Genomic DNA, 13,077 nt, shown 5'->3' with positions numbered 1-13,077 from the left:
TAGCTCCCAGTGGACCAGCTCCTTTATGACTGCAGATGTTTTTAAATTTTCATTTTTACTTGAATGGTTGAGGAATGAACTGCATGCTATTGGCGTTAACATGGAACGATGTCGTGTCACAGCCTATTTTAGGGCCTACTGTCACGCTGCATTTGTGAGTGGGATTTTTTTTTCTCCCGCTCCTTGTGTTTGCTTAACATCCCTTTGAACCAGAAAAAGAAGAAAAAAAAAAACCCGCCAGGACACGCTTGTATGTTCCTCATGTAACCCTGAACAGGAACAGGAACAGGGGCGCGTGTATGCGCGAACACAAAGACCCTTTCTGCAGGCCAACCGTGAGTAATTTACGTGAGTAACGTCTCATGACTCCTTTTCCCAGCGCTTCCTCCAGGCTGTTTTTAATTGGACCTAAAGCTGAACTCTGATATTTAATAACCTTCCATTAACGTGAACAGCAGCTGTTGCCTGGCTGAGCATATTGGCAAGAGTAGCGGACAACGGCCTCTGTGATCCGTTTGCCCTTTGAGTGCTAGTTACCGGAGAAATCTTTTTTATAAATATTTATCTGATATCTCTTTATACTTGCGCTCTAAGTTTAAATGCCACACCTCCTCACCAAATGGAGGATGCTCATTATGTAACTTAATTTGTCTGCATTACATACAAGACAGGAGCAAACACAGCAGGGTGACGCATTGAGTGCCAACACTGGCGGCTTCATAGACTCATCATCAGCAGTCACTGAAATATGTAGCAACATGAACGTCATTTTGTATTTGAAACGTATTTTCAATATTAATACATTAATATTTTATAATAAGGTCATAACTCTGTCGTAAGTAATACAATTGTACTAACAGATTTGATGAGAAAGTACTTGTGGTTTGACTGAGCAGTCCTCTAGGTGTGGCTTTGTGCAATCTCAGTACTTTCCTCTAAAGCTTTTTCAGACTGATCTCTCAAGCCAAGAAGATGGGTATTAAATAGAAATATGGTCATACACTGCAAATGGGATTTTTTGTTATTGGGAAAGAAAATGAAGGGAACAGCAGTGTCTGCCTTTGGTTACATCCTTAATAACATTTAAATGACATTTACACAGACTGCTTGATGTGGCCATAGAGGTATAGCAGTTTAAAGACATTATCACTTATGTTCATGGTCATATAAAGTTTTGTAATACTAGCAAATAAGGAAAAATCAGAAATGTAATCTCTTTTAGTTGAACACCCATAGTCCATAATTTATGTTAGTATGAACTGCAGTGTTGGGATTTAAGTATTTAAGCTTGGGAAATATTGTATTACACTCTTCATTTTGAAGATCATTTCACAGTTCTAGCCCTTACATTTCCCTTATGTTACTGTGTCCTTGACAGAGGAAACACAAGGACAAGTTTGATATTGTAATAAAACTCCCATTTGGCCAAACAGAGCTGTGATCGAGGAAAATGGTCGTGGCGTAGCTCAGTTGGACAGCTGAAGGGTGGGAACGAGTAATGCAATCCGCCGCCCGGGGCGTAACTAAAGGGAACCAGTGGGGTGACACTGGGGCAAAACATCTGTGCCGTTGTTCCCCCCCCCCCTCCCCACACAGCTCCTCTCCGGGTTTCCTTCTGCCCTGTGTCCTAGGCGGAAGGCGTTTACAGGAAGTCCGTGTCAAGCAACGCCTGTCGCTCTTCTTCTCCGGGTTCGTTGAACAAGCGCCCTGCTCAAGGTCTCCTTTGCTCCGCTGCAGACCCCTCGACTGCCGTTTATGCCGAACCGCAGGGGAGGCGGTGGTAGAGGGAAGAAGTGGCGTAGGTACGCCCGTTCTGCCGTGGAGTAAATGAAGCGACAGCGGGTACGTTCTGAGAGGAAAACCCCAGAGCGGTAGGTTGGAGTGGCTTTCCCTTCCCTTTCCTTTCAGGGTAGGCCTACACTTCCCGACGTCTGAAAGTCACTCTCCAGTGGTAGGCCTGGATTCTCCACATCAGAGCACTAAATCCAAAGCACAGGCCTATAACATCCGTGGGATAATTTGTTTTCGAGAATGGCTTGCTTAATAATAAGAATAAAGCTGCATTAAGTGTCCCTTTCTTGGTTTTACTTTGCTTCGTGGGAGGAAAAGTCAAGGCAGTACTGAAAACCATGTGGAAGCAATTACAGTTTTCGTATCAAAAGTCATACTTCCTCAAGCCCTTTCTAGGTCACAGTATCTTCTGGTTGGTAAGTGTGGGAAAAGTAAGATGGCACACACATCTTAGCCCTGATCGCCCTCTGCTGGACAATTCTATATATTTAGTTTATAAGAGGGTGTTGCCTTGCCGCCCTTTTTTGATACATTCGTTACAAACTATTTGGTCGTGAAATGACAAGTATGTGATTAATCTATGATAATTAATGTAATATTGAAAATACGATAAGCCATATATTTCTACATGTCATCAATACAACAAAAACCTTTTTCTTAAAGTTTAAGCTTATGCATTTCTGTTCAATGGCATGGCATAAACTCTGGTGCTAGCTTACTAAAAAGTGGTGTAGGTCGTTTCCGGGACCCCTGAGGTATGCCAGCACCCAAGGTGCAGTGTGGCTTCCTGAGTTTCATGGGAATTCATTGCTTTTCAACCTCTATCTTTTATATTACACGGGTAAATAGCAGGTTTAAGCAGCCGTTTGTTCGTGGTTTTTATGAATCCCATGACTTGCTTTAGCAGCATCTACTCATACTGCATATTGGAGGCATTTCAGCATTTTTACATTTTATATTCATTGATAATAATTACTTTTTGCTTTTTGTGCTGCTGCGAGATATGCAGTAGATACGAAAAACTATTATTCTGTATCTACTGCATATCTGGCAGCGGTACGGTGGTTTGAGGCTCATTTGATACTTTGGACCCTAGACGACTGAAAGCCATTTTGCCAACAAATGTGTTCCATACTGTATCAGCATAATTTATTTGTAACAGCTGAATCTAGTCCCACCCCCCAATAGAGGTCCATTCAAATGCAAAGAGTTTTAATATTGATTGTAGGAAAACCTACAAACCTAAACCTGATTTTTGCATGTGATTTTTTTATTACAAATCTCAAATCTCAGAGTGCAGAGATAAATAGATGATGCGTCTTTATCCCAAACATTATGTAGGTCACTGCTAAGTAGTCTATATAAAGATTAGAGCCTAATTATGCTTTCTACTTCTTTGAACGAATAGATAACTTGAACTAGTCAAGGGGGGAGGCAAATGTGAAAATGTTCTTCGCGGGGGAAAAATGGTTGACTTACCTGAAGTCTGTCAAGACACAAAGTAGCACAAAGGCAATAATGACAAAATAGTAATTAATCTTCTAGGCTACTGAATGTGGAGTCACGGTTGTCCTTGTAAATGCTTAAAGTACCTTCCATGTGGAATAGCCATATTAATCAATGAATCACTTAAAGCCCAACTAATAAATGTAATGTGTACTCTAGGTTACATTAGCCAAACTGTTTTACGAGTGGGCTAATAAAGAAAGAAAAAGAAAAAAAACTGCACCCAAGGAAAGCAAGAAGGCATCAAAAATAAATCAGGCCGATGTAATCATTATTTTATTCTTTAGTGATAGGCAAATATTCCCGTTCTAGCAGTCACACGCCTAGCTGCCTTCTAAACAAAAAAAGTTTCAAGAATGATTATTGTGGCAGAACATAATATCTGTAGTTTCCCGACCCATAAACAATACGTCGTCAAGATGTATTAACTTGAGAACACAGCCTATACAAGCATTTGGTTAGAACATTAGCTAGGAGATGTAGGCTAGTACTCTTTGGACTAACTTTACAAGACTCTGAAGACGAAACGCGGAGCATTTATTTGAAAGAAATTAAACAACGCAAATCGGAATGGGCTACCATGCAGTTACCTTGCTCAATTGTGATGTCGAATGCTTGCAAACGTTATATATCTGTGAAAAAATGTCCTGATAAATCAATTTAAGAGCCTTAATGACATGCTGAAAAATACACGTAAACACTTCCATTCAATTAATTAAATATTTTTCACTTCCTTTTTTTGCACATCATGAAGAAAATTCTGTACGCGTCCATATTTGGACTCGACCAATGTTTCTAGGGGCAGCTTTCAACTTGTATATATAAAATTAACACATTTAACGTGTATGTTTAGAAATGTATATTCATGAATTCTATTAAATTATTACGTCGTTTGTTTTATTGTGGTTACATAACTTGATTCAAAAATACTGTTGGATTAAACAGTCCCAAGTCCACATGTACACCCTAACTTTCTGAAAGAGGTACGGTCCTTTCCCTCTGACGAGTGAATGGCGCCGGGCGTACCGCACATGGCGTGCTGAACAAAATCTTCGGGATTTCAGTCTTAAAATCCGTTACAATCAATTTCTTACAGGAAACTGATCAAGATTGGCATTAAATGCATGATACAGAGAACATGGAGGCTGAAGCCGAGTTTGAAGAGGGCGAAGAGCCTTCATTTAGTGATCCGGAAGATTTCGAAGATGACATCAGTGACCAGGGTGAGCAAACCGAGGAAAGTAGCCGGCGTGCGGCCTGGAACTGCACTATTGGATTCGCTAACGTTATCTGGTTGCTTTATGGAAATGAAGTAGTCTCTCTCTAGCTGCCATTATAGTTCCCATGCTATTTGTTCATTTATTAACCATGAACTCCAATAGTTGTCAAATGTAATGTGGTCATCACCACTTGGGCTACATTACGGTGTTACGTAAAACCAGCTAATTTTCCAGCTGGCTAACGTTATTTCACCGGTGTCGGAAGAGCTAAAGAGTGGGGGGTAGCAGTTAAGTTGGCTAGGACGATGCCACGTTCATTGATCTGTGCTGATCACATTGATAAAACGTCGAAACATTAACGCTACATATAATGTACCCCCGCTGACGTTTGATTTAGTTTTATGTGGGCTTGGATACAGTGTTGCAACCTGAATGTTGGATGCCCACAGTGGAAATCTATCCGATAACTTATGGTTTACAGAAGAATAAGCCTAGAGAACGTACCATATACAATAAAACTTTAGTTAGGTTTATATAGCACGTTATATGGACGAAGACGTATGTATTTACGCATTCATTGCGTAGTTTCTGTTCTAATCAATGTAATGTACAGTTATCATTCTGCACTGCTGTTGTTTCTTTTTGGACTGGAAGTAGCAGGTGCCAGTTGTGCCCTGTAGTAGCGTAGTGTCAATTTTGTTGCTCTTCTGCAGAGCTTCTCGAAGACGTTATGAGGGAGCGGCCACTGGAGGCTGATGGCATCGATTCCGTGGTTGTGGTGGACAACGTACCTCAGGTTGGGCCAGAACGTATCGAGAAGCTGAAGAATGTCATCCATAAGATTTTCTCCAAGTTCGGCAAAATCACCAACGAGTTTTACCCTGAAGACGAGGGGAAGACCAAGGGGTTAGTATGCCTCTTGATTAAATGTTCAGTGATTGTAAATTGCTGTTGTGTTGAGAATCACGTATTGTTCCCATCTTCAGGTATATTTTTTTGGAGTACACCTCTCCTAATCATGCCCTCGAGGCTGTGAAAAATGCGGACGGGTACAAGCTGGACAAGCAGCACACATTTCGTGTGAATGTCTTCACAGACTTTGACAAGTAAGATGCGTTTAATCCTGTAAATCCCACTGTTTCCTTCATTGGATATTTGAATTCTCCTCCTAGTAGAAATTTCCTTGTGTTGTGTACTTGGAATTAGGTTGTAAATACCTCCAATGAATCAAATGTTTTCTATAATAAAGTGTCTACATTATTACTTAAAGTAATTTGTTTTCATCAGGTACATGACAATCAGTGATGAGTGGGAAACGCCTGAGAAACAACCCTTCAAAGATTTTGTGAGTATTTTTCCCCCTGTGGTTTCCATTTTTGCCAATAATTAGGGTATTTGTAGGAAGTTGCAATTCTTAACATAGCGCTGTTCCTAATTTGTGTTTCAAGTAGACGGGATCAATACATGACCTGTACTAAACTCTCAATGCAGTGCATTCCCTCACATCATTTAATGTTTTTTAAAATATTGTGAGCTATGATTGTTTGCACTGTACATTTGTATTGTTTAACCGCTTTTCCTTTCCTTTTCCAGGGAAACCTGCGTCACTGGATGGAGGATTCAGATTGCCGTGACCAGTACAGTGTCATCTTCGAAGCGGGTGAAAGGACGGGCATATATGCCAATGATGCCAAGGAGGCCATCACGGCCGAGGAGAGAGCGGTAAGCAAAATATGTCCCCCTCCACATAGGCTCACTGCCGCGTTTTACACATATCCAGAGTGACTCACACAGTTTACCTCCTCAAGGTCAACGTGATGTCCGTTTATACAGCTGTGTATTTGCTGAAAAGGTTTCGGTTAAGTCCCTTCCTCTAGGGTATAATGGTTGTGCCCCACCTGGAAATTGAACCCACTACCATGGAGTTTAGGGTTGTGCTGATCCACAATGGGTTGAGGGATCGGCGATCTTCATCGGTGGTCTCTCTTCCTAGTGCCGATATTTTTCACACAACGTAAAAACAAAAATAATTTACAGTAAAACCCCGCAACAACGCAAAATTGGATTTAACGGGATCGTCGCTTGGCTCCCATTTCCTTGTGATTTTCATGTTAAATGTTAATATAGGTGACCGATTGCGTCAGGATTGTTATGGATGAGTGAAAATCTGATTGCTTGTGCCTGTTCTTTTGGGCAGAGATGGACCGAGACGTACGTCCGCTGGTCCCCGAAAGGCACGTACCTGGCCACCTTCCACCAGAGGGGCATCGCGCTGTGGGGTGGGGAGAAATTCAAGCAGATCCAGAGGTTCAGTCACCAGGGAGTGCAGCTCATCGACTTCTCCCCGTGTGAAAGGTAAACGCTCCTTCTACTCCTACTTCAAGGACACACGTATTGATAGCTCACGTTTGTCCCATGACCTTTCTCTGATTTGAACCAACAATGTATTCTGCGGGCAGCGACACATTTGGCTTTTAAAAATATAATGGTAGTCTATTTTCATGAAGGATTTTGTTACCGCTGAAAATTTATTTTGAAGGGTTAATTACTTCTAGAATGCTTTCTGAAATCTGAGATTTGTTCAGTCAGTATTTGACATTTTTAAACTTTGTATTTTTAAAACTTTTCAGGTATTGTGTGACGTTCAGCCCTCTTATGGACACAAAAGACGACCCCCAGGCGATCATAATCTGGGATGTCTTGACCGGTCAGAAGAAGAGAGGATTCCACTGTGAGAGCTCTGCCCATTGGCCGATTTTCAAGTAAGTGGCTGCACCATGTTGAGCAGGGTTATGAAGCGTGACTATGAACAACCTATGCAACCTGTGGTCACAAATTAACTGATTATGTTGCTTGTTCTATGAAATTTAGATGGACTTAATAAATCTACCATAAAACATCCTGAAAGTGGCTCATTTTTGTGTCTGGCCATTCTTTAATGTAGTCAGTTCTATTGTATCATTTCAGGTGGAGCCACGATGGGAAGTTCTTTGCCAGAATGACTCAGGACACACTGAGCATCTATGAAACGCCAGTAAGTAAATTAAATCTCAATTGTGGAAAGGGCAAAATAGTTTCAAAACAATTGGACACAAATCGCCCCCATCTGCTTGTAATCAGAATAGAACAAACAATAATAATGCATTGTTTGTTTATTATTTCAAGTGAAATTTTGAACGGCTGATATACTGACAGAATGAACAGTATGAACATGAAACAAGAATATCCACAACTGATATTATAAATGAATGTGTACTTTCACATTTTATTATCTATGTTTATTTTGGTTATTATACTATAACATGCTTTCTTTCTTTTATAGTCAATGGGGCTCCTGGACAAAAAGAGTTTGAAAATCACTGGCATAAAGTGAGTGAATGTGAAGTGACTTGCTGCAGGGAAAGCTTGTTGCGCACTGTATAAAAGCATAAGTACTAGATGTTATATATACTTTGCATGGACATGTTGCTGTTTAGTGAGGGGTGACCATCTCCAAATAGCTCTGTACTCATTTCTGGACAATTTATTACCTGTTTGCTTTCAATGACCTAGTCTAACTGAACTGACAAATGTCTTCTTGATAATTAGAACATGGACAGTAACTGCTTTGGTCAAGAGACTTAACACCAGATGACTGACAGTGGTTCAAACACAAAATGTCTTGCAGGGATTTCTCCTGGTCACCCGGCGACAACATAATTGCATTCTGGGTACCGGAGGACAAGGACATCCCGGCCAGGGTGACACTCATGCAGATACCCTCCAGACAGGAGATCCGGGTGCGGAACCTGTTCAATGTGGTGGACTGCAAGCTCCACTGGCAGAAGCAGGGAGACTACCTGTGCGTCAAGGTGGACAGGACCCCCAAGGGCACGCAGGTACGCAGCCCACGTTTCCGAAATGCTGAGATGCTACGTCACATTCGTTGGAGAAGCCAAAAGTCTGCTCATTCAAGGTCACCTGTTGAATTAGTTTCTCCATGCTGAACTTGTTTCTGGGCAGGATTACTCTGAGAACATAGCTACAGTTCTGTTGTCGGAAGATTGTTTGAGCATTTCAGTAATTTTCCGTTTCGCCCCCAAAGGGAGTCGTGACCAACTTTGAAATCTTCCGGATGAGGGAGAAACAGGTCCCTGTTGACGTCGTGGAGATGAAAGGTAAGCAGGGCTTTTTATAGAGTGCTCACATTTTACACCGGCCAATCGGGGCTAATTACACTGGAACGAACGTTGTGGCAAACCCTTAAATCTGATGTCCTTATTGTATTTTTGCCAAGCGAATGTCCTCAGAAAGTGGAACACCAATCCTCTTAGTTAAATTTAATGCATTTCCTGCTTTACAGAGGGTATCATTGCCTTTGCCTGGGAACCAAATGGAAGCAAGTTTGCCGTTCTGCACGGCGAGTCCCCAAGAATTAACGCGTCCTTCTACCACGTGAAGAACAACGGCAAAATCGAGCTCATCAGTAAGTCCAGCACGTGTCAGAACTTAATTTCATTGGTTGTAAGAGAAGCTGTGAATGTACGGACAATCTTTTTGAAATATCGGGTGTTTTGAACCATCCCCTGTACTGTAATGTATAAATTGTCCAGTGTAAAGCATGATTCATTGTTTTCCAGAAATGTTTGATAAGCAGCAAGCCAACAGCATTTTCTGGAGTCCTCAGGGGCAGTTCCTGGTGTTGGCTGGATTGAGGAGGTAGTACATCATTTGTCAAATCACTAAATAATTATAAAGTGTTGTGCCAGTAGGGATATTGTTTTCAGCTTTGATGGATGGATACTCCCCTATCAACTTTTGTGTTCCTCACTTGCTGGAATTCAAGTACGCTAGCTATTACCATCTGTCTTTCGCTCCCTCACCTACTAGCTTCTGCTTTCAGGCTTATAACCTTGTACTACTGTGAGCTTGTTGTCCAGGTTGGCATTTTATCGGAAGTCGGTGCTGATTCTGTAGATAATTTTTCGAATAAACCAATGATCAGTTACACAAGATTGCAGTTTGTTAGAAGCAGTAAGTGGGGCTGCAATTACAGGCAATGATTCCTGCTAACAATATTTACTTATGAAGTAACACTGTCTAAAACCTGGCAGAAACAGGAACTACTAATCAACTGCCTCCCAGTGCACCTAAAGATTTTTCAACACAGGATGGGATCAGTTGAAATGTGCCTGTTCCTTTATTTTATAAACCGTGGTTAGAAGAGAGTGTTCGAATGATCAATGCTCCCTCTTCCTCAAAGCATGAACGGTGCCCTAGCCTTCGTGGACACCTCCGACTGTACCTTGATGAACATTGCGGAGCATTACATGGCATCGGACGTCGAGTGGGACCCCACAGGCCGATATGTGGTGACTTCCGTCTCCTGGTGGAGTCACAAGGTGCACATTTTTTTCTGACCCAGGGGGCTTGCTTCAGACATAAAAGCTCAAAAGTTTTTCTGTTAGCACTTTCGGGCCAAGCGTAACCACCATACAATCCCAAGAGTGCCGTAACTTTATACCTATACTATTGTTTAGCAGTCATTCTGAAACCCCTTGTGGATTTGGGTGGAACCGCTTGGGACTGAAAGGGTTAAGAAGAGGCTAAAGGTTGATATGTCTTTGTCTGTGAAATGGCATGGATGTAATGTTTTAATTGCTTTTATGCTTGTAAATAAATCATTTGCATTGTTTTGTTCCATATTCCCCTCAGATTCTATGAAGGAAAAAATTAGTTTTAAAATATTAAGGTCATGTTTAGTTAGAAATGGCAGTGAATGCCGCAAAAAAAAAAATGTCCCAGATTCACATCCCTGGACCTGTCATTTATTAAATGTTCTGTGGTTTGGGAATTGCTTCTTTTATCAGGAGGTTGGACTATTTGGTTGACTGCATTTTGGACTGGCAAACGTCCTGAAAAAACAAATCACTGACTAAACTTTTTTTGAGGGAGTGAAAAAGTAGGCTATATGAGGCAGCCTCTAGCCTAGTGGCTAAGGTGCTTGACTGGGACCTGGAACGTTGGTGGTTCAAGCTCCAGTGTAGCTACAATAAGATCAGTGCAGCTGTTGGGCCCTGCTTAGTCTAGTCCACCTGTAAGTCGCTTTGGATAAAAAGTTGGCTGAATAACTGTAATGTAATATAAAAGTCAAAAACTGTGTCGTCCCCCCCCCCTCCTCCCTCCTCCCTCAGGTGGACAACGCGTTTTGGCTCTGGACGTTCCAGGGACGTCTCCTCCAGAAGAACAACAAGGACCGCTTCTGTCAGCTGCTGTGGAGGCCTCGCCCGCCCACACTCCTCAGCATGGACGAGATCAAGGTAGCACCCCCCCCCTTCATAAAGGCCTTTCCTGCACTACCTAGTCCCACCCCACACCCCCCCCCAGTTCATGGGGAAAGAACCACAACTCAAATTTCAACTTTCCTCCAACAGCTCATCAAGAAGGACCTGAAAAAGTACTCCAAGATCTTTGAGCAGAAAGATCGACTGAGCCAGTCCAAGGCCTCCAAGGTGAGGGTCCGCAGGACACTTTGCCATACGCAACATACATTTACGCACTCATTTTAAAACCCAGATCTATAAGCAGGATAGCAGTACACAGTACATGCATCCAAATTCACTTGTTTAATGCTGGATAGCCATTCAGCTCTGCACTAATGGTATGCTCAGACGCCGTATGCAGGATAGCCGGTCTGATTCGCGACTGTCCGTCCCTCGTTAGGAACTGGTGGATAAGCGTCGGACCATGATGGACGACTACCGCAAGTACCGCGAAATGGCGACGCAGCAGCACCAGGAACAGAGGCCTCTCCGCCTGGAGCTGAGAGGAGGTATGGTCCACCCTGCCTGGGGAGATTTTAAATTAACCAAACCTTCACGCGTAAGGCGTTATGCTCGGAGTGTGAAAGGGGTGGGGATGAGGTGACACGGCTGTGTGAGTGTGGACACTTGAAATGAGCTCCAACGAAATCAATCAATTGCAGCAAAATGGTTATAGAAACACCTGCCGTTTAACATTTGACGGCCAATAACTTTACATTCTGTGATTTTATTTATTGCTAAGTTAAATTGGGAGTAATTTGCTGACGTTGACAAACTTGCTGTAAATAATTTGCTACTAATTCTTTGCATGCATGGAATTTCAGGAATTGTAACCTGTTTGCAATCGGGGCCACTAGAATTAGATCCAAATAAAATTTAAATGCATCAATTTTTAAATTTTTTAGGTGTAGACACCGATGAACTCGACAGCAACGTCGACGACTGGGAGGAGGAGACCATCGAATTTTTCATCAATGAAGAAATCATTCCCATCGGAGATCTGTAATCCCCACAGCAGGTGATTTCGGGATAAGAAACTAATTAATGCATGCATCAACCTCGGGAGTCTCATTGAAGCTAATTGTTTTCCGTTCTTCTGTTAACAGCACCCGATTCATTGAAGAGGACACCAGTTACATTGAGGGGAGGGGGGGGGAGGGACAAAAAAGTCCCGGTTTCATTTCTTTATTTGGGAATTCCTTGCTCCAGCATAATCCTTGTCCGACATCTATTTAGTGCCTTTAATATTGGTCACTGCAGCAGGAGGAATTTGGTTTTTTCTTAAACCCGTTCCAGATTTTGAGGGGGGGGTGCGTGCCCTCTTTGCCGAACCACCCTGGCAGTGGTGCCATCGCCGTGGCTTTCCAGCTTTCCTTTTTGTACCTCGTTTTTGGCTGTCCGCGCGTCACCAGCTTGGCCACCAGCAGGGAAAGAAGCCGCCTCGTCTCGGCACAGCGGGAACTGTTTTCACATGGCCAAACGGAATGATGTGCGTTTGCTGCCAAGGATGAGTAGAAGGGTCAATGTACGTTTTAGCGTGCTGAAATGGCACTACAGCTGGCTGTACCCTCCTCCGTTCAGATTATCTGATATTAAATGCGCAACAAGGTAATAAAGTACACTTAAAATATTGTGAGTGTTTGCAGTGTCTTTTTTTTTTTTTTTTTAATGATGAAGGATTTATCAACGTTGGTTTCGGTCCTGCAAGTTTTCTAGGCTCAAGATGGCTTAATGTACTAATTCCACTGTACGTATGGTTTGTTGGTATTCATTTGAAATGAATTGAAATTGAAATGGGATAAACTGAACTGGAATTCTCAAACTGTTTTTAGTTAACCATATTAAGTTGTACTAAATGGCCCAGGTAATTATGTGGTTGGATCACGCATGGTCAACCCTGCTGCTGGCAAGCCTCAGTGTCTGTTGTATTTTAGATGAACAAATAAGCAACAAATAAAATGACCACTTTGGGCCAAAGAAACCATCTTGAAGCAGTATAACGGTGTTAGCTGGCTCACTACACGGTGTAAAACCCGGAATCCTCCCAAACTTGGAACACAGACTAGTAAAAAGAGATTTGGGTTTGATTTCAAATTGTATGCTTTCTTCCTCATGTTACCTTGCCTTGTCAAAGGTCCTTTGTGTTGACTAAGATGGATGATGAACAATCTAATCGAAAAATTAGGAATAGACTTGTTGCAGGGATCTTGGTTAGGGATGAAGCGGTTCTTAGGTTATGTTCAGAATCAAGGATGTCG

General features: G+C 42.2%; 1 protein-coding gene across 1 annotated transcript; it reads left to right on the top strand.

The window, feature by feature from the left end:
- Window positions 1-4,274: 4,274 nt before the first annotated feature.
- On the top strand, window positions 4,275-12,450 carry eif3ba (eukaryotic translation initiation factor 3, subunit Ba). Its single transcript, XM_061223862.1, has 19 exons — window positions 4,275-4,520; window positions 5,231-5,423; window positions 5,504-5,623; window positions 5,805-5,862; window positions 6,111-6,239; window positions 6,715-6,872; window positions 7,148-7,279; window positions 7,485-7,551; window positions 7,840-7,886; window positions 8,185-8,395; window positions 8,602-8,674; window positions 8,860-8,982; window positions 9,137-9,215; window positions 9,760-9,898; window positions 10,691-10,816; window positions 10,931-11,008; window positions 11,220-11,328; window positions 11,725-11,837; window positions 11,926-12,450. The coding sequence occupies exons 1-18, from the start codon at window positions 4,418-4,420 to the stop codon at window positions 11,823-11,825; spliced, it is 2,046 nt and encodes a 681-aa protein (XP_061079846.1). The 5' UTR covers window positions 4,275-4,417; the 3' UTR covers window positions 11,826-11,837; window positions 11,926-12,450.
- Window positions 12,451-13,077: the final 627 nt, after the last annotated feature.

This window comes from Conger conger, chromosome 16 (genome assembly GCF_963514075.1).
Source record: "Conger conger chromosome 16, fConCon1.1, whole genome shotgun sequence".
NCBI classification, from domain to species: domain Eukaryota; kingdom Metazoa; phylum Chordata; class Actinopteri; order Anguilliformes; family Congridae; genus Conger; species Conger conger.
This window is presented reverse-complemented; position numbering and strand designations above follow the sequence as displayed.

Excerpts from the sequence above, each read along its gene's own strand:
- eif3ba (XM_061223862.1), top strand. The coding sequence starts at position 4,418 with ATGCATGATACAGAGAACATGGAGGCTGAAGCCGAGTTTGAAGAGGGC. Across the intron at positions 7,280-7,484 it reads GCCCATTGGCCGATTTTCAA|GTGGAGCCACGATGGGAAGT; the intron begins GTAAGTGGCTGC and ends GTATCATTTCAG. Across the intron at positions 11,009-11,219 it reads GCCAGTCCAAGGCCTCCAAG|GAACTGGTGGATAAGCGTCG; the intron begins GTGAGGGTCCGC and ends GTCCCTCGTTAG.